This window comes from Molothrus ater, chromosome 1 (assembly GCF_012460135.2).
Source record: "Molothrus ater isolate BHLD 08-10-18 breed brown headed cowbird chromosome 1, BPBGC_Mater_1.1, whole genome shotgun sequence".
NCBI lineage: Eukaryota > Metazoa > Chordata > Aves > Passeriformes > Icteridae > Molothrus > Molothrus ater.
The window spans coordinates 130,848,112-130,871,658 of record NC_050478.2 but is presented as its reverse complement, the minus strand read 5'-3'; the positions used below and the strand labels follow the sequence as shown (position 1 = coordinate 130,871,658).

Below are 23,547 nucleotides of genomic sequence, written 5' to 3'. Positions count from 1 at the left end.
GACGGATCCCAGACAAGCAGAGGTGTTTTCCCCCCTCTCTTATATTTTTTTCTTTTTTTTTCTGCCTCAAACCCCTCTTCTTTTATACAATAAGTTTTAGCCCAAAAGGAAGGAACAATTGCATGTTACAGATGAGGATTGGTGACTGTAACAACACATGTAAGGCATGTTCTCTTTTCACTTGCATTCTTACTGGGTGAAAGTTAATAAGCAAACCAGGCTCCATGGCAGTTCTGGCTTCTTTCACTCAGAATTCTTAGTTGATAGAAAGAGTAAAATAAACACTTTGGTCTTCTTCCACCTACAAAAGAGGCAGTAAAGGCTGTCTGACATTCACCAGAGAGATTTTTCATGCATACTTATCTCCTTAAAGGACCAGATTTGTAGCAAGTCTTGTTTGGCACTGTGAAAGGGGGAGTGAAGCCAATGGCTGGTCTGGAGACACGGGTGCTCTTCTGTGCTTCACTGGAACAACACTGAGCAGTGAGGCCTCCACTTTGCTCTGACCATCATTCAGTTGTTAGGCCTTACTTGAGCCAGGTGCTCAGCTCATGTTTTTCCCAACCAGCCTCAGCAATTCTTCATCAGCTTAAGGCAACTCTTGTAGCAGGTCTGATGATTTATGATAACACAGGTAGGATGAAAACTAGATGTAACATGCACATGGAGTAACTCAGAAAAGGCTAGCAAACTTTCAAACTGTATTATATGGGGTTTTATTCAGTTACATTATATATTATAGCATTATATCTTTTATAACAAGAAGTAGCTGGGAATGAATTACAGGAGCTATGGAATTAGAAATGGGCAAGAGTGCAGGCATAAGCCTGGAATGAAACACATGGCAGGGTCATAGGGAACTGAAAGGTCTAGGAGGAAGGTAAGTCAGAGGATAAACAGATGAGGTTGCAGAAACAGCAGTAAAAGAAACAGGACCAACAAGAAAGGAAAAACTCCTAGCATGCAGCATGTTATTTGTGCCCTGTAGAATAAATGAACAATCTGTTGGTCTTTTAAAAAATCTCTCTCCATTATTGTTCAAATGACACTGCAAGAAATGCAAATTTCAGGATTTATCAGAGAAAACTGTGAGAAAAATGGTCACTGTAAGTATAACTATTCTAAAAAATTAGGAATTGAATGTAACTGTTGGAGGCACTTTGGCACCTGCATAACTGTATCACCTTGGATTTTAATAGGAGTCCATTGTCTTGTAAAGAAATGTTATTTCTTCACTAATGCACACAGACTGCTGATGTACTGAGAATATTTTCTTACTGTTTCTAAGTGGAATCCCCAAAAGAATATCCGACACTTCATGAGAGGATTTGAGAGTATGTTTTTAATACAGGAAACAGAATGACTACTTTAGACACAGTAAAAAAGGAGAAGCAATTGTTGAATAGTCTGCACAAATGACACATAAACCTAATTATCATAAAAGTTATTCCTTAGGTTAGAGGACTGCTCTTTTTTTAATTTTACTTCAAAGGGACTTTACAAATAGAATGAAAAGAAAGAAGGAAAGGGGACATGCAGAGTTTTTTTAAGGTCAAAGGCCATAGTTCAGTAAGATATTCTGATGGCACAGAGATAGCACAGCTGCAGGAAGAAAGTTGGGATGCTGCTCAGAAATACAGTGTACAGTTGTCAATGATTGCCAGTGATCCCACTGGCTCATGATCATGGAAATGCCTTGAAAAATATTGGAATTCAACACTTGTGACTTTTTAGGTCTTCATTTTTTTTTAATAAAACATGCCTGTTCATCTTTTGGAAGCTATAAAATGTTTCTTAAAGCTCAACACACAGAAAAATTAATTAATAGTGCATATGATAAAATGGAACTAAAGGGAAATGTTTATGAATTTGGGTCAAACTGATGACTAAAAGTTTTAGTTGAAAGACAGGGTGGAAAATCCATATAGATTCAAACAGTTAAGCTTTTTTGCAATAAAATATTCTGTTCAGACATGCCAAAAGGTTTTATTTTTGAAAATAAAACCTTTTGTTTCAAAATAAAATTCTCTCTTTTTAAAAACAACTAAAACAAGAAAAAGACTAAGCAAAAGACATAATTCTAAAAAGACATAAATAACTATAAAATAAATAAATTCTAAAATTTCTTTGCAGAAAGGAAGTCTTTTGTCCAGGTTTAATTTTCAGCCCCAAGTATCTGTTTTGGTCTGAGCTTTCTTTTCATTTATATTTTCTGTTTCTTTATATGCTGGTTTCAGGCTCTAAAATCTATTTTCTCCATGTAAATTTACTGTTTTCTCAATATTTTTCCATACTTACAGGGCTGGAGCATATGCCTTAAAAGAAAATTCAGTTTTGGTTAGCCTGGAAAAGAGAAGGCTGAGAGGAAATTAACTACCATCTGCAGCTAACTAAAGAAGAGTTGCAGAGAAAACAGCCATAGACTCTTCTCAGATGGGCACTGCAAAAACATAAGAGGCTGCAAGCCACATCACAGGACATTCCAGCTGGAGATAAAGATAATACTTTTCACAAGAGTGTGGCCAAGTGCTGGCATGGGAAACTAGGGAGCCTGAAGAATCTCCATTCTTGGAGACTTTCAAAACCTGATTGGGCAAGCCTGAGCACCCTGATCAAACTTCAGAATTAGCCCTGCTTCTTGCAGGCAATGGGAATACATCAGTCACTCCAATTTAATTTACTCTGTATTTCTAAATGTGAATGCTTTGCACAGTAGTGCTCTGGGTTAGATCAAAACAATACACAGAATGATTGAGTAACAGCTACCTGACTACCAAAAAGCACTGGTCTGACAGCTAGTGCACACATTCCATAGAAATCCAAGTGGTATTTCATGCTCTACTTTAGACTCTCAGGCTGAACTTGGCCAATTACAAGGAAGAAATTTGCATCCTGAGCTTGGTTTGGACCACACCAGCTAACTTTCCTACCAAAGCTCAGGCAGCATGCTCAGGATATTTTACATTAAGCACTGTTGACGTGATTTGGACCTACACAACCCTCGTGTTGAAATATCTTCACAGACCCTTACAGCACACAGCAAAGCATGCAACCCTCAATCTCATTCTATAAAAACTTCTCTCTAGCAAGCTGCAACACAGCCCTCACATTGTGTCTGACAGTTTGACCTAAGAAAAAACCTACAAAAATATAGCAGTTATCTCTCAGGGTCATAGGAACATCACACGGTACCCAATTGAAACCAGGAGGCAGAACCTACTCAGTATGGACACAGTTCATCAGTTAAAGCAGTGTGGGTGTGAGCCAGAGTGTGCCACCCCGGAGTCAGGAACTGAAACAATCCCTGGGCTTGTTTTATTGAGCACCATAGACACATATATTATAGACACTACAGTCTTTTCAGAGAGTCAGGTTTCAATTAGTTTTAAATGAGGCAGAAGTTTGTACTCTGTATGGGAATAATGTCTCTCTGAAGCAGATTTTAAAACCAGGAGAACTTTTTTTCTGTTTGATTTTATAACAAGTCTAATTTGTATGTAAATTTTTCAATTAAGAATAATTAAGAATGCCAAATCAAGTGCACAGAAGTTAGGAAATACCATCTCTAGGACTGACGTTTCAGACTGAATTCACATATGTTCTATGTATTATTCATAGTTTCATTATTGACTGGTGGGTTTTTTCCTTCTCCCATTGGACTATACAGTTTTCCATTGACTAAAAAAAGGGATGGAAAATATATGATATTCTACCTCAAGCAAGGGGTTTGTTTTTCTGGGTTTCCAAGATTACAGCTGCCAAGAACAGGTCTTTTCTGTGGTAGACCTCACAGCCAACGGTGCCCAAGCTTCGCAGCATGCTGCTACATGAGCCATCAGGGAGAACAGGATGAGATTAGGCTTCCTTTGCATGCCTAAGGTGATGTCTCAAGTTTTAGCTTTAATATTTTTCAGATTCTGTACTGCTTTAGTGTATACTTCCAAGCTTCATATTAGGGGATAGCAAGCTCTCTTCACAGAGTAGGTAGACAAAACAATTCCTTCTCTAGCTGGGGACCAAGGACAACCTATCCAAATCTCAGGCCCAAGAGCATGAATAACAGTGGACTGAAGAGAGAAAAATAAGAAGGATGGGACTTCATGGGCTAAAGCTGTAATTGGACAATTAACTCCAATGTGCAAATGGACCAGAACTTTAAAAAGTGTGAGATCCCAGGACCGGTCATCCATTTTTATTGAATTTAAAATACCATCACATTGCAACACATTTTGTGACCATTTTGGGTTCATCTTGGGTGTAGCCCTCGCTGGGCTCTTGGGCTGCCCAAGGTGGATCTATTGATGCCTTCTCTCCTAATCAATACCTACTTTATTCTTTAACTCCATCTAGTCTCTGTTCTAGGTCAGCCTACACAAGGCATCAAAGGTGTGCTGCACTGAAAGCTCACTGAAAGACAGACATTTTCCTTTGTAACTGTAATTTCCCTGAGCTGATTTAGTATTTTGGAATATTTCCACCTAGCTCTGGCACAGAATGACAGAAAACAGTCCAAGCCTGTAACAAAATTATTTAGAGTAGGACATACCAAAGGAACTTGAATATGTCTGCACTGACATCTACACTGACATCCCAGCAGTTTTCTGACCCTTGCTAGCTCAGGTACTGACAGCACAGGACAGTGAGCAACACAGACTGCAGTGCTACAGGCTAAATGTGTAAATGAGCCTGCATTCCTGAATTCTGTAATTGTATTGCTAATAAATGAACCACATGATTTAAAGTTAATTTTAAACTGTGCTACTTCTATGAACAGCAACACCTCTTGATTAAAATGCTGTATTAGGAAAACTGTCTTGCCTATGAAAAAAAAAAAACTGTGAAAACTCTCCAAACACACATATTACAGGAGACATTTAATGTACACTTACTACAATTTTATACAACAAATGATATGAGCTAATAGGCCTATAATTTGGTGTTTGCTTCCCATTAATTCAAGGAGTTTTTTCTTAGGTGGGTAGCAAGTCTTTGCAATTTATTCTTCTCAGTGTTTAGGGCTGATAGAAATTTGAACATGAATAGTCTGCCAAAGTGTTCTTCACTTCCCAAGGCACTGAGCTCTATCAGTCATAATGACAACTTAGCTTTGATGACTAAACACTACTTATGGCAAGGTTTAATGAGAACAGACTTATCCATTGTACAGGGAATTAAGTTTAGTACTTTTAGTAGAATGTTTCTGTATTTGAATTATATGATTATGTACAAGAATGTGAACTAAAATGAAAAATAATGTAAAATTGAGAAAGACTTTGAAGAACACATTACTTCTTAACAGTGAATTTTGATTTATGATTCTGTCTCAGCTCAAAAAGCTGACCAGACCAACAGGAAAAAAAATAAGGTAAACTTTGAAGGTCAGAGAGGGACATGGTTTACTCATATAATGAGCTCTTCCTTTTCCCTTAGGAAAAAAATCCTTCCAAAAGCACTGCATCAGAAAAACTGTAACTATTCTAAGTCTTGCTTTGACCACTCTGAGAAGGTAATTGAGCACTAGCCCAGGTCCACCAGCCATGTCCCAGGTAAAAAAGCTCTCAGGGGACAAAATTTTTTTGCAACATGCACCTTCCTTCAGCAACCTCCTTCCAGCTTCTCTCCGAACTGAGCTCTGTGCTTTGTCTCTCTCCCAACCCCAAATTTATGTGGGGACTTTGCCCCAACTACCCCAGACTCTGTGTTGGATGAGACCATGAATTCCTAGCTATGACTCAGATAAACACGTCCTCACGTAAATTTAACAGAGCTGTCTTGGGGTGATTTTATGATGATTAGTCTATTCCCTGATTGCATGCTTCATGCCCAAAAATGGTTGCTGTAGCTTTAAGGTGGGTCTGGAGGGAGAAGGGAGCCTTGAAGCTCTTCAGTGGGCTTTTCCAAAGCCTCACCCCCAAGTGTCCCTGCCATGTGGTCTGGGCTTTTGCTTACCTAGCATGGATTTTTTTTTGTTAGCCAGGCAGAAGTTTTTTTCTTTGTCCTTCCTGGACTTGGAGAGGCTGCAGCAGCAATTCTTCAGCAGCACTTCGAAGTGAACTGGATGGTTTGGTTTTGGTCTGAGATCAGAGACTAGTGGGAAAGACGAGGGGCCTCTCCATTTCAGCCTCACACCTTGGGAAAAGCTGAGACAACAACAGAAACCTCACCTGCTTCCTCTGCTGTGAAGAGGGGACTGATGTCAAAGACTCACCAGGTTTCACATCTTTTTGCCTGAACTGCTGCTTGAATCTGCTGGGGGTTTTTCTTGTTTGTTTGTTTTCCCTGAAAACCCATGCCATTTTGTACCCCCTAAGTGGCAAACTTCTGTTGGCTTTTTTCTTTCCCTGGCATTTTGGTTTTTTGTTCTGGTGTGTGTGTGTGCAAGGGGGTGGAGGGAACTAAATTCTTACAATTTAATATCTAGCATTTATTTACTTTTTACTGTGCCACATGGGCACAGTATTGACTCTGTCAATAAATGGTTGGGGGTTTCTTTACTTTCATCCACTAGTATTCATTTCTTATTGGGATTGTTAGAACTCTTTTTTTTTTTTTTTTTTTAGAGGAAACACTCATTGCAGAGTGTTTTTCCCCTAAACCTATCTCTAAACCAAGACAACAGCACAAGACTTCAGGAGAGAATTCTTCTGATACTCTACTGTTCCCTTTGGCAACCTCTTTCCAGGCTTAACAGACTAAACTGGAGCTTCTACTCTTTGTGTCTCTTCCAACTCTTAACACAAACCTAGGTGTCAGGTGAGATCCAGCTCAACATTCTCAAGCCATAGCCCAGGTGAACATGTCCTCAGGGAACAATTATTTTTGCCCCCATCCCTTCCTCTGGCAATCCCTTTTCAATCCCTGACCAAATGAAGTGCTAGGCTTTCTCCCTTTTCCTAAAGCTGAACAGAACCAGATCCCTAACCATAGGTTCAGGCTGAGACAGCCCAAAGCCCCTAACCATCAACCAGATGGAAACTTCTCTAAGAATAATTCTTTCCTGCCCCATTCCAAATGGGTATTCAAACTTGGCCTGTTTCCTGTCCCTAAGCCTAATTGTAGCCACAACTTCAACACCTGGTATGTGCAGAGACCAACCAAAGTCCCCAAGCCACAGCCATGATGAACAAGTTATCCTAAGAGAATTCCTACAGCAGATCTTTTTATCAAAATGGAGCTCTTGGCTCTGCCTTGTTAAAAGTTTGACTTAGTCTGAATGCAAATGATGGGTTGAGCCTTAGTTCCACATCCTGACCTAGCACCCAGGTTAGAAAGATTTCAGGGAAGAGGTATTTTTGCAGCCTAGCCCTTACTCCAGCTGCTCCTTTTCTGCCCCATACCAACTGTAGCCCCAGATTTTATCTCTCTCCCAACCAGGTATGTAATGTTAACATTAACCCTAATCCCAGGCATCAGCTGAGCCTTCTCCAACACGCCCAGCCATGGCCTGGATGAAAAGTGTCTCCAGGAAGGATTCTTTTCATGTTCTACCCCTTTTTGGCAGCTCTTGGTTACTCCACACCAAGTGCATTTCCAGGCATGATGAGCCTCATTTTCCTAATCCAGCATTTAACTCTAAGCCCATTCCTCAGCCTGAGCTCAGTCTTGGCTCAAGGCATCCAACCATGACCTAGATGAGAAATTTCTCAATGCAAATTCTTTCTGCAGACTTCTCATCCTTTTCCAGCTCCTTGTTAACATTGCCAAGGATGGTGATTCTTGGATCAGGGATGTTCTTGTTGTTGACCCCTCCTTCCAGAAAACTAATGGGTATATGACTTAGTATTTTCAGTGAATTATGTACTGAGTTCACCTTAAAGCAACTCAGAGTCACAATCCATATAAGACAGCAAAATTGCTTTTTGTTCAAGATTTTTTCAATTTCCTGTCACAACCACCTTGAATGTGTTTTTATTGGGATTCTGCTTATTTACCTGATTAGAGGCTTTACCTGCTTCTGTCATATCCATCTGACTTCTAATCTAAAGAATGTCTACAGCTGCAAGACACATGGTTCAATATCATTCAAGATAATCATTAAAAAAACTCTTGAAACTGGTATTTTGAGACTGCAAAGCAATAGTTGGGTTTCCTTCATGCCATGGCAGCAAGCCATGGAGCTTTAAGTATGGTGGTAAGGTATTGTGTAAGGTATGTCCAATAGCTGTTGTGATAAAACAAGGAATGTTTGCACAATCAACAGAGCTGACATTTTAAAAAGTAAGTTTAAGCTCCATTCTTTTTGGTTTTTCCATAATTTTCTCTTATTTAGTGTGTCATGTGCAATGTGTCAATCTTGTGCTGTTATCTTTGGGAGAATGGCTTGAGAAAGATGATGGAAGAGTCCTTGGGGTAACTTTGATCAGATCTCTTAATACAGTTGAAGATTAATACCAGACTAATATGTGTCGAAATTAGTTCCAAATAAAATGTTTGGTTTATTTGATGAGTACAGACAGAGTAGTATATTTGTTCCCAACTGTTTAAATGAGTCACACAGACCTTCAAAATATTTCAATTTGCTACAACTGTACGCCTATTTATGGCTATATCTCATTGCTTCAGAGTAAAAATATATTTATTCCTTTCAGATTAACTTACTTTACCAGCCGACTCAAACCGAAACTGGCTATTTCCAGGTGCGAAACCACTCCCTTTGTTCTTTTTTAAGACAGAAATGTTTTTCCGACGAGAGCTCAGCTCTTCACAGTGCTGCCACTTGGTGGTGCCCCGGCGCCGCAGTGAAAACCATCGTGTCAATGGCTCGGATTGTGGCATCCAGCCCCACCAGGTTCTTGCGGTGCTTTCTTTAAAATGAACAATATTTTCTGTTCTATGGCCTTGGTTTAATCTCTCTCTCTCTCTCTATGTATATGAATATGTACATGTATATGTACATGTACCTATGTATACATATCTATCTATATATATACACAAAACAAAATACAAAACACAAAACATTCACTGTTAGCTGAATGATGCCTTCAAATTTGTTAGGCATATTTTTTGATTTATGTATTTAAAACTATAGCTACACGATCAATGTTCTGTCACCTCTATCTATATAGTGCAACATCCTAAACTTCTTAAAATACTTACAGAATACGTTATTTGGGATGTTAGGGTGGCTCAAATGTGCAACCAGTTGCAACAACAACAGTTAATATTCACTGGAAAATGAAAACAGTCCACGCTAAAGCATCCTTGACTAACTGCTGTCCTTCTATGACAAGGTGACCCACTTAGTGGATGAGGGAAAGAAAGGGTATGGATGTTGCCTACCTGGACTCTGGTAAAGCCTTTGACACTGCACAGCCCTCTCCTGCCTGCTAACAATTTGGGTGAGTGCAGTGTTTGCTGGATGAAATACTGGCTTGATGTCAGGCCCAGAGGGTGGTGGTGTATGGAACCAATGCAGATAGCAGCTGGTCACTGGTGGCGCTGCTCAGGGATCAGTACTGGCTCCAGTTCTGTTTAACATCTTTATCAATGACCTCGACAAGGGGATCAAGTTGACCCTCAGCAAGTTTGCGGCTGACACCAAGTTGTGTGGGAGTGTTGATCTGCTGGACGGTAAGAAGGCTCTGCAGAGGAATCTGGACAGGCTGGATCGATGGGCTGAGGCCAATTTTACGAGGTTCAGTGAGACTGAGTGCTGGGTCCTGCACTTGGGTCACAGCAACCCCATGCCACACGCTTAGGGCGCAGTGTCTGAAAAGCTGCCCAGCAGAAAAGGAGCTGAGAGTGCTGGCTGACAGCAACTGAGCATGAGCCAATGTGTGCCCAGGTGGCCGAGAAGGCTGAGGGCATCCTGGCCTGGATCAGAAATAGCTTGGTCAGTAGGACCACAAAAGTGACTGTCACTTGTACTCAGCACTGGTGAGGCTGCACCTCAAATCCTGTGTTCAGCACTGGGCCCCTCACTACAAGAAGGACATTGAGGTGCTGGAGCACGTCCAGAGAAAAGCAATGGAGCTGGTGAAGGGGCTGGAGTACAAGTCCTGTGTTCCTGAGGGAACTGAGGGTGTTTAGCTTGGAAAAAAACGAGGTTCAGGGGTCACTTTATCGCTCTCTACAATCACCTTTAAGGCGGGTGTAGCCAGGATGGGGGGGGGGGGGGGGGCCCTTTCTAGGAAAGCAGTGACAGGACGAGAGGACATCACTGCAAGCTGCGCCGGGGTAGCTTCACTTTGGAGGAGGAACTTTTTCACGGAAAGGGTGGCCAGACATTGGAATGGGCTGCCCACCCCTGGAGGTGTCTAAGAAAAGACAAGACGTGGCACTTAGTGCCAAGGTCTGGTTGACAGGGTGGTGTTCGATCATAGGTTGGATTTGATGACCTCAGATTCCAACCCCTCGGCTTCGGCGCTGCTCCCGCTCCGTTCGCTGCCTGCCACGTCGAGCTCGCTGCCTTCCCCGCCGGCACCGCCCTTGGCTGGGCCGTGCCGGGCCGGGCGCGCCGGGGAGGAGGAGGAGGCGGGAGGCTGAGGAGGCGGCGGGAGGCGCGGCCCCCGCCCCGCGCGCGGCGCTGATGGCGGTGATGGCGGTGATGGCGCTGATGGCGCGCTGCGGCGGGCGCGCGGCGGGGCGGTGACGTTGCGCGCGAGGCGGAGGGCGGGGAGGAGGAAGAGGAGGAGACCCGGGCGGCCCCGAGGCTGAGGCAGCCGCGTCCAGCGGAGGCTCCGCTCCCGTCCCGTCCCGTCCCGTCCTACCCCCACCCCCGGTGCCTCCGGTTCGGGCGGGCCGGCGCGGCTCTCCCGAGGCCGCGATGCGCTCGGCCTGAGCGCGCCTTCGCCGCCCCGCTCGGTTCGGGCCTCTGCGAGGTCGGGGACCGCGATGGCTGCGGGAAGCTGGCAGGAGGTGGCGGCCGGGTGGGCTGAGGAGGCGGCGGCCCGGGTGCGGGACGCCTTGTCGGGCGGGCTGGGGTTGCTGCGTGCCGAACTGGGCCTCGAACTGGGCCTCGATCCGCAGGCGCTGCCCACCTGGCTCGCCCTGGCGGTCCCGGCCGCGCTCGGGTTCGTGTTGCTGGGGCTGCTGCTGGCCGCGGCCTGCGGGGGCGGCCTCCGCAAGAAGCCGGCGCGGAGTGCGGCCGTGAGGAAGGGTGACGAGGCGGTCGGCGCGGGCCTGACGGCCGGCGGGGGCCAGGGCAAGTCGGCGGGCCCGGTCCCCGGGCAGCTGAACCTCAAAGGCGATGAGCAGAAGAAGCGAAACAGGAAGAAGCTGCCGGAGAAAGCGGCGCGGGTAAGAGGGGTGTGAGGGCCGGGAGGGCAGCGGGGGTGGAAGGCGAGCTGACAGCGGCGGCACCGGGCGGCCTGTGGCACCCGGCCGGGTCCCTGTGGGGAGGCGAGGGGGTCGCGTTTGGCGAGTGGCCCGAGCCCGGCTGCCGCTCCCCGGGCCCTGTCGCGGTGGGAAGGATCCGGGTGCCGTAGAGGTTTCCCCGAGCCACCGTGCGATATTTGCCTATGAAAGGAAGTATGGGGGTCCTGTCTGCTCTGGAGCCGTCTCAGATCGTCTGGGTTACTTTGTTACTTTGAAAACCTGGAGGAGCAGCGCTGCCACAAGTAAACTGCACGTTAATAGCCCTGGGTGATGAGGAAAAGGCTGGCTTTTTGGAAGCGTTTTATTGTAAACAAAAATCGTACGAAAGCTGCTATTACTATTGTTATTCACTGAATAATAGGGTTAGCAACCAGTTGTGGAGTCCTTAGCGTGGCTTAGAATTTCAAGCCAGGAGTGGTAGTCTAGGCAGGTAAAGACTATTGGAAGTAGCATTCTAAGCCCTATGAATGCTGTGATGATTCAAACTTGAGTAAGGTTTTTGCTTTGTATTTTCAATGGAACACGTTAGTGTCAATGTTGCTGTGAGCGTGCCTCAGTAGGAATGTGTCTGATTTAGTTATTACTGTAAGGATCATCTCCTTTAATAAGGAAATCTGTGTCTTAGCAGCCCCTTAAAAAGAGATCATTCCTGTAGTTTATATTTTTTAAATTCTTAATATGTGTGGGAGCCTTCCAGCTTTTACCGTGTGCATCCATCCACTTAAGAGAAAATTAGTAGAATGCAGAAATTGTCAACTGTCCTTTTAAAGCTTACAGTTGTCACAGTTTGGGGGCTTGAAGGGGATTGCTTCTATAGCTTTTATATTGTTAGGATGTTTGTAATCCTATTTATGTCCAAATAGATTATAGGAATGAAAGTGTAACAGATGTCCCCTGCCTATTACAACTGTGTCGTATAATTATATCTTGCTCTATAAAATCGGAATTGTTTCCCTAATGATGAGAGAAAGGAGAAACATTAGGTTTGTATCTTCACTCGAGTCTGTGGCAGCATCAAGATTTGAGAGGTTTGGGAAACTTTTTAATGAGAGTGTAAGGCTAGAACATCTTAAACAGGAAAAAAAAAAAAAAGGTCTGCATATGTCACCAACCTGTCTCTGAACACTGAACTACTGAAGTTGTTTCTGGAAGTTGCAAGAGACTGAATGCTGAGCACCAAGAAGAGGAAACATGATTCAGAATCTTTCCAGTGTAGCTGGGTTCTCCATTTTGGAGAAGGCATGCTAAAGATGTAATTTTTTTCCCATCTTGAGAAGCAGATACTCCAGGGTCATATAAATATGTTATGCTTTCTTGACAACAAAGACTAACCCTAGAAATGAAATCAAGTTTGCTTCATTTATTTTGTTGAAACTCTAGTATGAAAACAAATGACAAACTCTTGCAAGTCATTGCTGAAGACATTAAAAAATGCTTCCTCAGAAGATTGAGTGAATAGGTAGATATCTCTCTTGACTTGACAGTGCTTTGTAGTATACAGATTCATAAAAACAAACTTTAGTAATTTTATATAAAAAAATAACTGACTTTTTTAATGTAAATAATTGTACTCCATTGAGCTTAGTTTACGTAGGCATAGAATAAAGTTAAGGCGATGTAGGAGCAAATCTTTTTGTAATCAAAAGAGCAAAATAGTTTTTAAGCTGTCATTCTGTATCATTAAGATTTTAACAGTTATTTTTATAGTACTTTGTATTCATTATTTCCATGGTGAGATGGAAAAAATCCTACCTTCTTCCAAAAGGAAATGCACAAACTGAATCATTAACTGAAGTGCAAATAAGTTTATACCAGTGACAAAGTTTAATAGGCCTGCCTTGTGCTCATTTTCCAAGATAAGTTTAGAGAGACCAATATTAGCATGTCTCAGTGTTTTCTGACTTATATATGAAAAATTCTCAAAATAGCCTTGGAAACTTAAAGGTGCAACAAATATTCTTACAGATTGCTGCCTGGCAAATTTCATCGTGTGGCTTGTGTGCTGTGATGCTAATACTGAGTGCTGGGAGGGGAAAAGAGTAAGCCTATTACCAGTAGATTTACTACAGGCTTGCTATGCCAGGGTCTAGATTTCCATTGCAGGCGATTCAGAAAGCTTAGAGCAACTGGTCTGTGGCTTTAAGAACACACTACAGATGTCTAATTAAAAGCTGTAGGGTTAATTTAATACAGAATTCCTGAGCTCACTGTATGGCAGGTGATGTGTAACACTCATCAGTCAGGATCAGAGGTGTTCCTCACTGTAGCTTTTCTGAGGAAGAGTATTAATTGTTTTTTTCCTTGCATGTGGCTTTATTCAGTACCTGTATAAGTAGGGTACAACTTACCTTAGTAAAACAGGTTCTTAGTAAAACAGGTTTCTTTGAATAACACTCTGTTGACTGAATACAGTAGTACCTATGAGATTTTGTTTATTTACTTGCTGTGAAGAGACTGTGAAAAAAACGGAGCTGAAACTGTTTAGCATTCATTAAGATGAAAGTTTACAGGGCCAGTTCTGGCGTTCAGGCTGCTTGGAGCAAGGTATCATGGTGTCTTTACATCAGATTCTGTGCAGTAAACCTGAAGCTGCTTTTTTCTTTTTTCATTTTTATTTTAACTCCTGGAAGAGGCAAAAGTCTTTGGCCTCATTAAGAATTTTTTTTTTCTGTTCATAAAACTTGATAGGTAATTTTGATTCTTTCACCTTCTGAATAATTACTGTGCCTCTCCCACTTCAGCAGAAAAAAAGTGAAGCTGTTCTTACATGGTTTCTGTGCAATCTGCCAAACACCACAGAAACTTGAGAGTAGCCATCTTCTGTGCTCTGCAACCACTTTAGGAAGCCATTCACACCATCCATTTGTAGATGTGGAAAACACCAAATTGACTTTGTACTTTCCATTGTTTATGCACCTGGAGAATAAATGCTACACATTCTAGTAAAAGTATTTGCATTCATTTGAGGAAGTTTCATATTTGAACTTTCTGGGCTATGGCTGTTTATTGCTTATTTGCACTTAGATTTTGTAAAGACTTTATACTTTCAGGTGATACTCAGGTGTTGGTTTGTGTATATGTTAGTGGTCAAATGGCAAAAGTAGGGCTGTAGGATTCTTCAGGCCTCATAGAGAAAATTGCTTAGTTTCTTTCTGAACAGAAGCTTGCAGAAAACATTGGTTACCAGATTCTTTCATTAGCCAAGATATTCTAAGCAGAGGTATCTTTCTAATGTGTAACTGAGGACTTTGGCTAATACAGCATTGTAAGATTGAGGTGATAACAATTTCGTTAATACTGTTTGAAGCATGAAACTGAGTTATCCTTTGCACTACCATATTTAAAGAGTACTTTTTGTTTGTTTTGAAAGTCTGAGCAAAACCTTTTCTACATTTGGTATATCTTAACACCCTCAAATGAAGTGTGTGTGGAAAAAGGTTTAGTTAAGTATTGGAATTTTAAGGTCCTTAGGCAAGAAAAGCATTCAGTAATCAATGCTGTTACTGACAGCATTACTTCTGCCTTGTTGCATCTTGCCTGGCAGCTTTAAGATGAGGGGAGAAAAGATGGCAAATAATAAATTGCACAATTTTGAGTTAATTAATTTTGCCAGTGGCTGTTTAATTTATTACCCGTAAAGTTTTAAACTTTGGGCTGTGGTTGTCTTTTTAAAATTAAACATTTCTGAATACTGTAGAAAAACTTTCTTGTTTCTTGCTTCTGTTGCTTTCCTTGGTATATCCAAAAAATGGTCACATGGATTTTGGTTAAAAATCTATGATTCATCTATGGGCAGAAAATAAATGTGGAAAGCTTCCACTGAAAAGGAGGGTATTACAATTAAGGGATGTATTTCTCCCAGATGTATCAAAGTCCAAGTTTTCTAACATGTTTCTAAAGATTGTTGTTTACATGATCAGATGATCAGACAGCATTTTGAGCAGTCATGTGGATGAATTTTTCCAGAGGGTTTTTAATGATATGAATTCATTTATTAGTTCAGAGAAAGAGCTGAAGTTCTTTTAAACTAAAAAATAAAGCTTCTATTTATTGAATAGTTGGAAGGGATTAATAAAGTACTTTTCAATTTAAGGTACATATGTAATAGCTAAGAAGCAAGGTACAGAATTTAAAAAGTTAGTTGGCTGTAAAATTTTTGGTACACACCCAATACAAGATGCATCAAATATGTTATCTAACTTTAATTCTAAGCAGTCCCTGGAGAAAATAGAGAGGCACAAGAACTGAGTTTTGACAATGAGTTATTTTCAAGATTAAATATCAGTTCTTTGGTAGCTCTGTGGAATATACAAATAAGGTGGACTTGGTTTAGAAGAACTTTTAGAGAGAGTTCCTAGACCAGACTTATAAAATATACTTTGTTTTCAGAATGCTGAGGGAAATGCACTGCATGTGAGATATGAGAAGTCTAGTTTAAAGCTGGTTGTTGGAGAAGAGGGGTTAGGTGACCTGATCTTTCAATTTCTATTTATAGTTACTTTGAAGAAGTTGGCATGCTTGCTAACTACAGTTAGCAATACTATGTTATGCACTAGTGAAATCATGCCGGGGTGGTTTGTAGGCATAATACAATGTGGCAAGACTTAAGTGCCTCTAACAGTTAAATTGAGGATCAGATCTAATATTTGAAGGAATAGGCCATGCTAAGTTGTGATACAGCTTTTGTTTTACTTGAAAGCAATTAGCTTTGTGTGATGCAGAGTTATAACAGCTTTTGGGTTTTTAATAGCAAAAAAAAAAAAACTAAAGGTAATAGAGCTTGAATTTATTTTGAGAGAATTGCTGGAATTAAAGCAGTTTGAAGTAGCTATTTATGCTTATTTAATTTTCAGTCATTCATTTATCTGAGTCATTCTGAATGTGAACCAGTGACATTTGTGTGGACTCTTCCAATTACTATTCTTAACAATTGTTTTCCATGCAGTGAAATTAATGGCTGACTGTAGTATAATATTTTCATCTTTTTTGCAGTTAAGCAGAGTAACTTCAGTCATAGCCTTTTGTTAGAAGTAAATGATTTCTAAATTACTACATTTCTGTAAGGGGAATATGTAGGCTAAGTTGTCATACTTTTGACATGCTTTTGCTGTCAAAAGTAATGTAAAGGCCCCCTTTAATGATTGTCCAGAGTTTTAATTTTATATGTTGCATAATACATACTAATTTTCTTTCCTTAATTGTGTGAGGGGGAAATGGTAGACTAAGGTAACATCTGTAATCAAGTCTGTCTGAAAAGAACAATGGGCTACCATGCTTAGTCATGCTTCATGTTTGATTTCTGATTTCTGTTCTACTATGAAGTTTAACTTATGAAGGAAGTGAGCTGGGAGGGATATGCATAGAGAGAAATTGCAGATGTTTGGTCAATGTAGAAATTGCTTTTAAAAATTTGTCCTCTTGCTGAACTGCTACAAAGTGGTAATTGTGTTACTTTAATTAGATAATTTATGGCACGTACAACTGTAGCTGTTCTGGATCAGTTTTCAGAACAGCTACAGGTAATTTCAAAAGCTGGTAAATTTCTGAAATTTACCTTTTGCTATGACATTCCTGGATTGAATAGGAGTGAGCTGAAATTATAAGACCTGTTCTCTTTCCTTTTTCGTTTCTGTGTTTGGTAAATACAGAATTGTAGTAGAACCTTTGAACAGCAATCCACAATTTAGTCTGCTCTATTCAATAATCTTACAAGCATTTTTCCGTCAACAATTGCATTTCAGTAATATTGTAATTTGAGCTTTGTTTCATCTGCTTTCTCTAATTTTTTTATTATTTATGCTCTTTCTTTACACAGCCTAATGGAAGATCTTTCCTTGATGTATCTGAAGATGAAGTAATACAAACTGTCCATAAAGACAATATAAAGCAGCCTGTGGACACAGAAAAGAAGAATGAAAAGGTTAGTTATGGATACACAGCAAAAATGTTGAAGTTTGATTTATAGTATTTCAATATCTAAAAACTGGTTTTGGTTTGAAATCCTGTTACATATATGAATGAAGAGGCAGGCTTCTTACTGTGAAGAGTACTAATCTAATTTGGAGTTGAAAAGAGCTAAAGTAGTATTTTCTTAACTTCTGAGACATGCCTTATCACAGAATGTTTGTCAAGGAAACCCCACTCCCAGCCCCCCACTAAACACTGGTATCTGTGTTCATCATGTGACAGTGTTAAGCCTACAGAAATAAAGTTTGTTTCATCTTGATGGCTTCATGGGGATGCAGCATAATGATAGTATTGTTAAATGCCTTGTAAATGGTCTACCAGTTGGGGGACTACTATTCAAAGGATTTAGACCGTGTGCCTGCTTATTTCTTTTGCCAGATGTATCCATTACTGATTAGAGTTCTTGATTTTTGATGATAAATGTGGGCTTTGAAGTCTGGTGTGGGCTTTTTTGTTACGCAAATTAAACAGCTACATTAAAATATATTTTAAAGCATCCATCTGCAACTTCTAATCTAAGAGGTAACCTTACTACTGGCAGTGTTATTTTTTGAACTGTGAGGACTAATCTTTTTTTATTATATATGCTGTTATTTATGGGCAACATGGATATGTTGGCTTGGGCCTTTGATAATTTTTTTTGCTTGGTTCTTTTGCTAACACTGTGCATGAAGTTTTCCCACTGTCATTATTTTCTGACTTATTTTCTTCAATAAAATGCTTTTGTTGTAACTATACTGAGGAAAAATAAAAGGTATTGTATAAACAGTCAGAAACACTTTGCTGTGAGGGTGGTGATACACTGGAACAAGTTGCCCGGGGAGGTTGTGGATGCCCCATCCCTGGAAGTGTTCAAGGCCAGGCTGGACAGGGCTTTGGGCAACTTGGTCTAGTGAAAGGTGTCCCTGCCCATGGCTGGGGTTGGAACTAGATACCTTTAAGGTCCCTTCCAATCCAAGCTTTAATAAATACACTTGCTTACCCTCCAATAACTTCTTTTGTGGTTAGTATTTTGGCTAAAAGACTGTATCCTTTTAGTTTGCTGTAGGACTTTAAATGTTTTTGCAATTTGCAAATTGAGTGACTTTTCTGTGAAATAGGTTTGCCTTAAAGTTCTATGCTGTGTGGCTCTTCCTCTTCTCCATGTTTTGCATATCAGATTGACTTTGGCTTTTTTTTTTTTCCCCCCAAGAACATGCCACAGCTTGAACCTGAATTTGCAGGTTTTCAAGTAGATTAAGTGTTTAAATCCTAAACTCAACTTCTGCAAATGCAACATAGTGACCTGAATTTTAAAATGTGAAGCTGAAACTAGGAAATGAGTACCACTAAATGGATGTGATGATTATTCAAATTGTGGTTTCATATCACTTTGGGGGATTCTGGGCAAAAAAAATGATTGAGTCAGGAGTAAATTGTTACCCTTCAATTAAAAGCATACTTAAGAACTTCCTTTGAACTACAGGTAACTGTACAGGCTTCTGATTATTTGGTAAGGCTTCTCAGGGCATCTGTAACATTTATAACATTACAAACCTGCTGAGGTTGTAGGGGGTCCTGTGTGTCTTTGTGTACCATCTTTGGGATGGATGGTGTAAGACACAATGGCTGTGATTGAAGGTGTATGTGCAAGTGGGTACATATATGAATGCATATAACCTATGTGTTAATAATTACGCGTTCACTGAAAATCACACATTCTTTGTGTTTCTGTATTTCTTGGCTGCCTCAGGATTGTGAATTTCATGTGTGTTTTTCTGCTTTATGGGACGGGAAGCTTTGGGTAGTGTCTGGAGTCTGGCTGTTCACAGAGTTTATTATTCTGCAATTAGTGACTTACCACAGTGCAGGGTTTTTTTTTAGTGTTTAGTGTAAGGGACTGTTCCCTAAGAAATAACTCTGTGGATGAGGTTGTGGGAAGTTAAAATGTCATCATCCGTTCTGTTTGCAAGCACATAACTGCTTTGTCTTGAATAGTAGAAATGATTACTCAGCTAGAGATCAAGAAGAAAGGTTTATTTTTCTATTGTTCTTGCATGGGGCACAATGCATCCTAAAGACTTAAAAAAATTTGGCAGGCCTGCAGTATTCCTCATGCGCTCTTTGGCTGTTGGCAGAGCCAACACTGGCATCTTTGTGTGTTGCAGAAGGTGACACTCTGAATGCATAGACTTCTGCAGAATGGCTGGCTTGCTCTGGCTTTAGCATCTCTTGCTGTTTCTTTCCATCAGTTTGGTACTGAGATAGCAACTGGTACAGTACAAAGTTTAGCAGGTGATGGGTTGATTGGATAAAAAAGGATAGTTCTGGTTTTTCAGAACAAGGTAACACTGTTTAGGAAAGTAAACACGTTTTCAAGATTTGCATTCTTGATCTTTTTTAAAACAGTTTGTTAATAACAAATTCTTTTTCAGCTGTTAAATTTCAATGTTTTCCTGAAAAGTATAAAATTTGATGTCAATAATTCCATAGGAGCTAGTTATTTAAGGAAACTGAAGTTACAATTTGGAAGTGTAGTCATCTTGAACTGTTGTCTGGGAGTCTTCTGAAGTAATTTCAGGTGTTCTCTTAATGCGAAAGGACAGTTGGGTAGTTATGGCTTTGTGGATAGAAACTTTAGGGTCTCAAGTTCCAGTCTCAGTGTAGCTGCAAATGGGAGACAAAGGTACAAACTTAGTCTGTTTGTAATTTTTCTCTGTTTGAGCTTGAAGAGGCAATTTATAACTAATTTTATTGCTAATCCTCACTTGCCTTTTTAATTCTTTCATTAGAAGTTGCCCTAGAAAATAATTTGACTTGTTCATATTTTTAGAACCAATTCTTCTCAGGTTTCTTTTGAAACCAGCCCTTCTCTTTTGGAGGCTTTTCAGAAGTTAGTTGGCTGGTATGTGGGCAAAGGTAGTCTGCTGAGCAAATGAAAATTCAGCTTGGGTGCATGTGTAGTTTGGGTCCCAATGTACATTAAACCATGAGCTAACTGTTCAAATCAGTTCCCTAAATGTTGTAGGTGTGGTGATGCAGGATTGCATATAAGCAGTGAGTTTTTTATCATCTCTGCTGCACTAACAAGCTATACTGCTCTCAGCACCTGTATTGAAGCTACAGATTACTCTGGGACTTCATAAGGCATGTGAACTGCATGCCATTGTGGGGCCCATAGAATATCAATTCTGAATTCTAGAGAGATTGTTAGACACTTCATGGACATTTAAGACAAGAAAACCAAATTGTGGAAACTCAGGTATACAGCTGGCAATTACTAGTCTGACTCTGGCAGATGTATTCCAGAAAGATGTCCAGCATTCTTGAAATATTTCAGAGACAGTGAATAAGCAAATAGTTCCCCTTGTAACATTTGAGTGGAAAAACATACTTCTTTTTAAAGTCTTGTTGTTTTTCATTCATGTTTATCTGGTACTTCTTATACCTTTCTTCACTAGGTTGAAAAGCTTTTCAGTACAGAAGGTAGTCAAGTCAATTTGCTCCAAGGCTTTCTGCAATATATTTTCTCCCAATATCTTGGGTTTTTTTTCTTCAATACTATATTTTCAACACTCTATATTGCTACCTGTTGCACCGAAACTATTTGCAGAAGCAGTCATATCTGTTCCTATTTGTTTAGCTTAGCTCTTACATCCAAGAAGCCATAATTGATGAAACCTTGAGGAAAAAAGAGTTTGGAATGTATGGGCTCTAATCACAGCTTGTGTTTTGAAGTTATTTCCAAGCTGGATTTTTTTACTTTTTTTTTTTTTAAAGGAGTTGCTGGCATTGTTTATTTCTTCATGTGTAACTTTATACTTCTGCACAAAACAAATTTTGACAGAGTGGCATCTGCCTGCTAAACAGCTCATTACTCTTGTGTGACTGTGATGCTGCCAGCATAGCTGCTTCTGCCTGGCTTTGTACTCTGCAGCATAAGTAATGTTCCCCCCACCTGCCAATTCTGTGCTGCCTAAGTCTTTCATAGAGAGTTGTTCTGGAGAATCTGTTTTAAATTTATTCCTGTATTTTAGGAGGAGAGGGAGTTCTGAATCACTATACCAAGTGATCAGTAAGTAATCATTAAGAAAATGTTTTCTTTTTATTCTAGTCAAAGAAAAAAAAGAAATCAAAGGGAGATTCCAAAACAGTTCAGGATACATCTCGTCTGGATGGAAAGGAAGTTGATGAAGGTACTGAACACAAACATAACACCAAGTGCAAACATTATGGCTCAAATGCTGTTTAAGACTTACTCATGTTTGGTTCATAAAGAAACACAAGAAACTCATAACTCCGTAGTCACATATTATATATGGAAATAGGATCTTTGAAACAACAGTATTTAGTAACTTCCAACTGATTTTTAAAGTAATCTTATAAAAACTGAGAAACTATGGATAGTAAGGTGTTCATGCTATTCATGTTTTACTCTGTGAAGCCAAGTATTATCACAGAAAAACTTACCTTTGATCATTTGTGTTTTCAGTCTAAGGTTGAAGCTGACTGGTTAAAATGCTCTCAGACTTCTGTTTGATATGATAGAAGCTAAAAGTCTTTTCTTCTCTCTGGCTTAGTGATGTTTTCGTTTGGGTGATGTTTTAGGAGCCTGGGAAACAAAAATCAGTAACAGAGAGAAGCGTCAGCAGCGTAAACGAGACAAGGTGCTGACCGATGGTGGCTCAGGAGACTCAAATCTCCAGGGAATAGAAAACACGGTTACTGTATCCATTGAACAGCTGATGCCTACACCATCACTTCCAGTTGGTCTCAGAAAAAATAAAGGTATGATGCTTGATAGGTCTGTGAATGTGTCCCAGAAAGATAACTTTAATTGAATGCTTAAATAGCGACTCTGTTTTGGATGTATGTTAGGTATATTTGGAGGTGAAACTCTTGAGGAAATTATTTCAAGCTGTGTAAAAGTACTTTCTCATTGTGCAAAACTCCCCCTTTTCTAGCCATATTTTTGGGGAAGCTCAAGAGTGTTTTAGAGCAAGTGTCTAAGGCACTGGCCTCCATCCACACTGTTGTGCTGTTATTGTTTCACAGCTGCGTAGGCCTGTCCTTGTTCCTTCACTTGTGCTCTGTGACTCTGCCCTTTGTTTTCAAAAAATTCAAAGGCATTCTCAGCACTGCTGCAGGCAGCACCAACTCCTTAACTTTTTGAGTGCTTCCTCGTGGGAAGGTTATGCCCCTGAAGTTCTCTTAAAATATCACTCATTGCTTAACATGTAGGTATTTTTTTCCAACACAGATTTAGTAGCATCATGTACTAAAGCTGTTCATAATGGTAAGGCACATATGGCTGAGATTTACTAGTCAATTACTGTAGCTGAGGATTCAGTAGATAGAGCTTCTGCAATAAAGATTACATGGACTGGTTTAGAGCATGTATAGGCACAGGAATCCCTATTTGAGTAAAACTGAGAAATAGATGCTTTAATTGAAAGAAACTTGATGTTCTAGCAAAGTGGCAAAAAGACTGAGCTGAACAACTGTCTGGTACCTTGAAACAATTCATTGAAATTGGTATGCCTCACCCTCCTGTTTCAATGACACTCATTTGCACCTTGACTGAGTGCATCATTGTTGCCTTGAGGACTAGACCAGTTGTTTCCTGTTGTCTTTTTTTTTCCCCTCAGTTTACACAGAGTTTCAAGAAATGGTAGTTCCAACTGCCTGGATGCACTGTTACTAACCGTAACTACTGTAACCTCTCTAGTGAGAATCCTTTCTGTACTTTTTTGTATCTTGTGTATCACCTTGTACAAGACTAATCCAAAAAGAATTTAGCTGTATCTAGTGTTTTTATGGTGAGGTAGATGTTAGAAATAGGTACCGGTCTGAAATACTTAGAGCCACTCTTTGCTTGTAAATAACAACCTTGTTTTAGATTTATGCTCTTTGTTCATTGGGAAAGTAGTTTAAGTTCTTTGGAATCTGCAGTTATTTGTATATGGGTCTCAAGTCACTTTGAGAGCATTCTGCCTGCAGCATAAACACAAATAATAAAAAATAGAGCATTTTAATTTTATCCTTAAGTTTTCTCGAAGTGTCTGAATTTACTGTAAGGTACTAATCTATTATTTTCTTAAAATATTAGTAATGGATTGTCAGAAGATTTTTACAGGCGTTATTTTTTAAAAAAGCTTAATCTAGCTTTGTTTCCTCTTAATCAGGTGATTCACTTTTGAATGCACAGATTAACAGTTCTAAACCTGCAAAGGGGGAGTCATCAATTCCACAAGGTAAAAAGTTTTTATTATTGGTCATCCTAAG

The 23,547-nt window shown here is 40.2% G+C and overlaps 1 protein-coding gene across 2 annotated transcripts in view; it reads left to right on the top strand.

Annotated features, from left to right (window-relative positions):
* Positions 1 to 10,630: 10,630 nt before the first annotated feature.
* Positions 10,631 to 23,547, top strand: part of MTDH (metadherin) — a 33,952-nt gene continuing 21,035 nt past the window's right edge. Inside the window, exons 1-5 of one of the 2 annotated variants that reach the window (XM_036405307.2) lie at positions 10,631 to 11,238; positions 17,132 to 17,236; positions 21,377 to 21,458; positions 21,871 to 22,050; positions 23,448 to 23,516. In XM_036405307.2, the coding sequence (XP_036261200.1) occupies positions 10,834 to 11,238; positions 17,132 to 17,236; positions 21,377 to 21,458; positions 21,871 to 22,050; positions 23,448 to 23,516 (841 nt within the window). In that variant the 5' untranslated portion in view covers positions 10,631 to 10,833. The remainder of the gene's footprint in view (positions 11,239 to 17,131; positions 17,237 to 21,376; positions 21,459 to 21,870; positions 22,051 to 23,447; positions 23,517 to 23,547) is intronic. The other variant, XM_036405301.2, reaches the window with a different exon arrangement.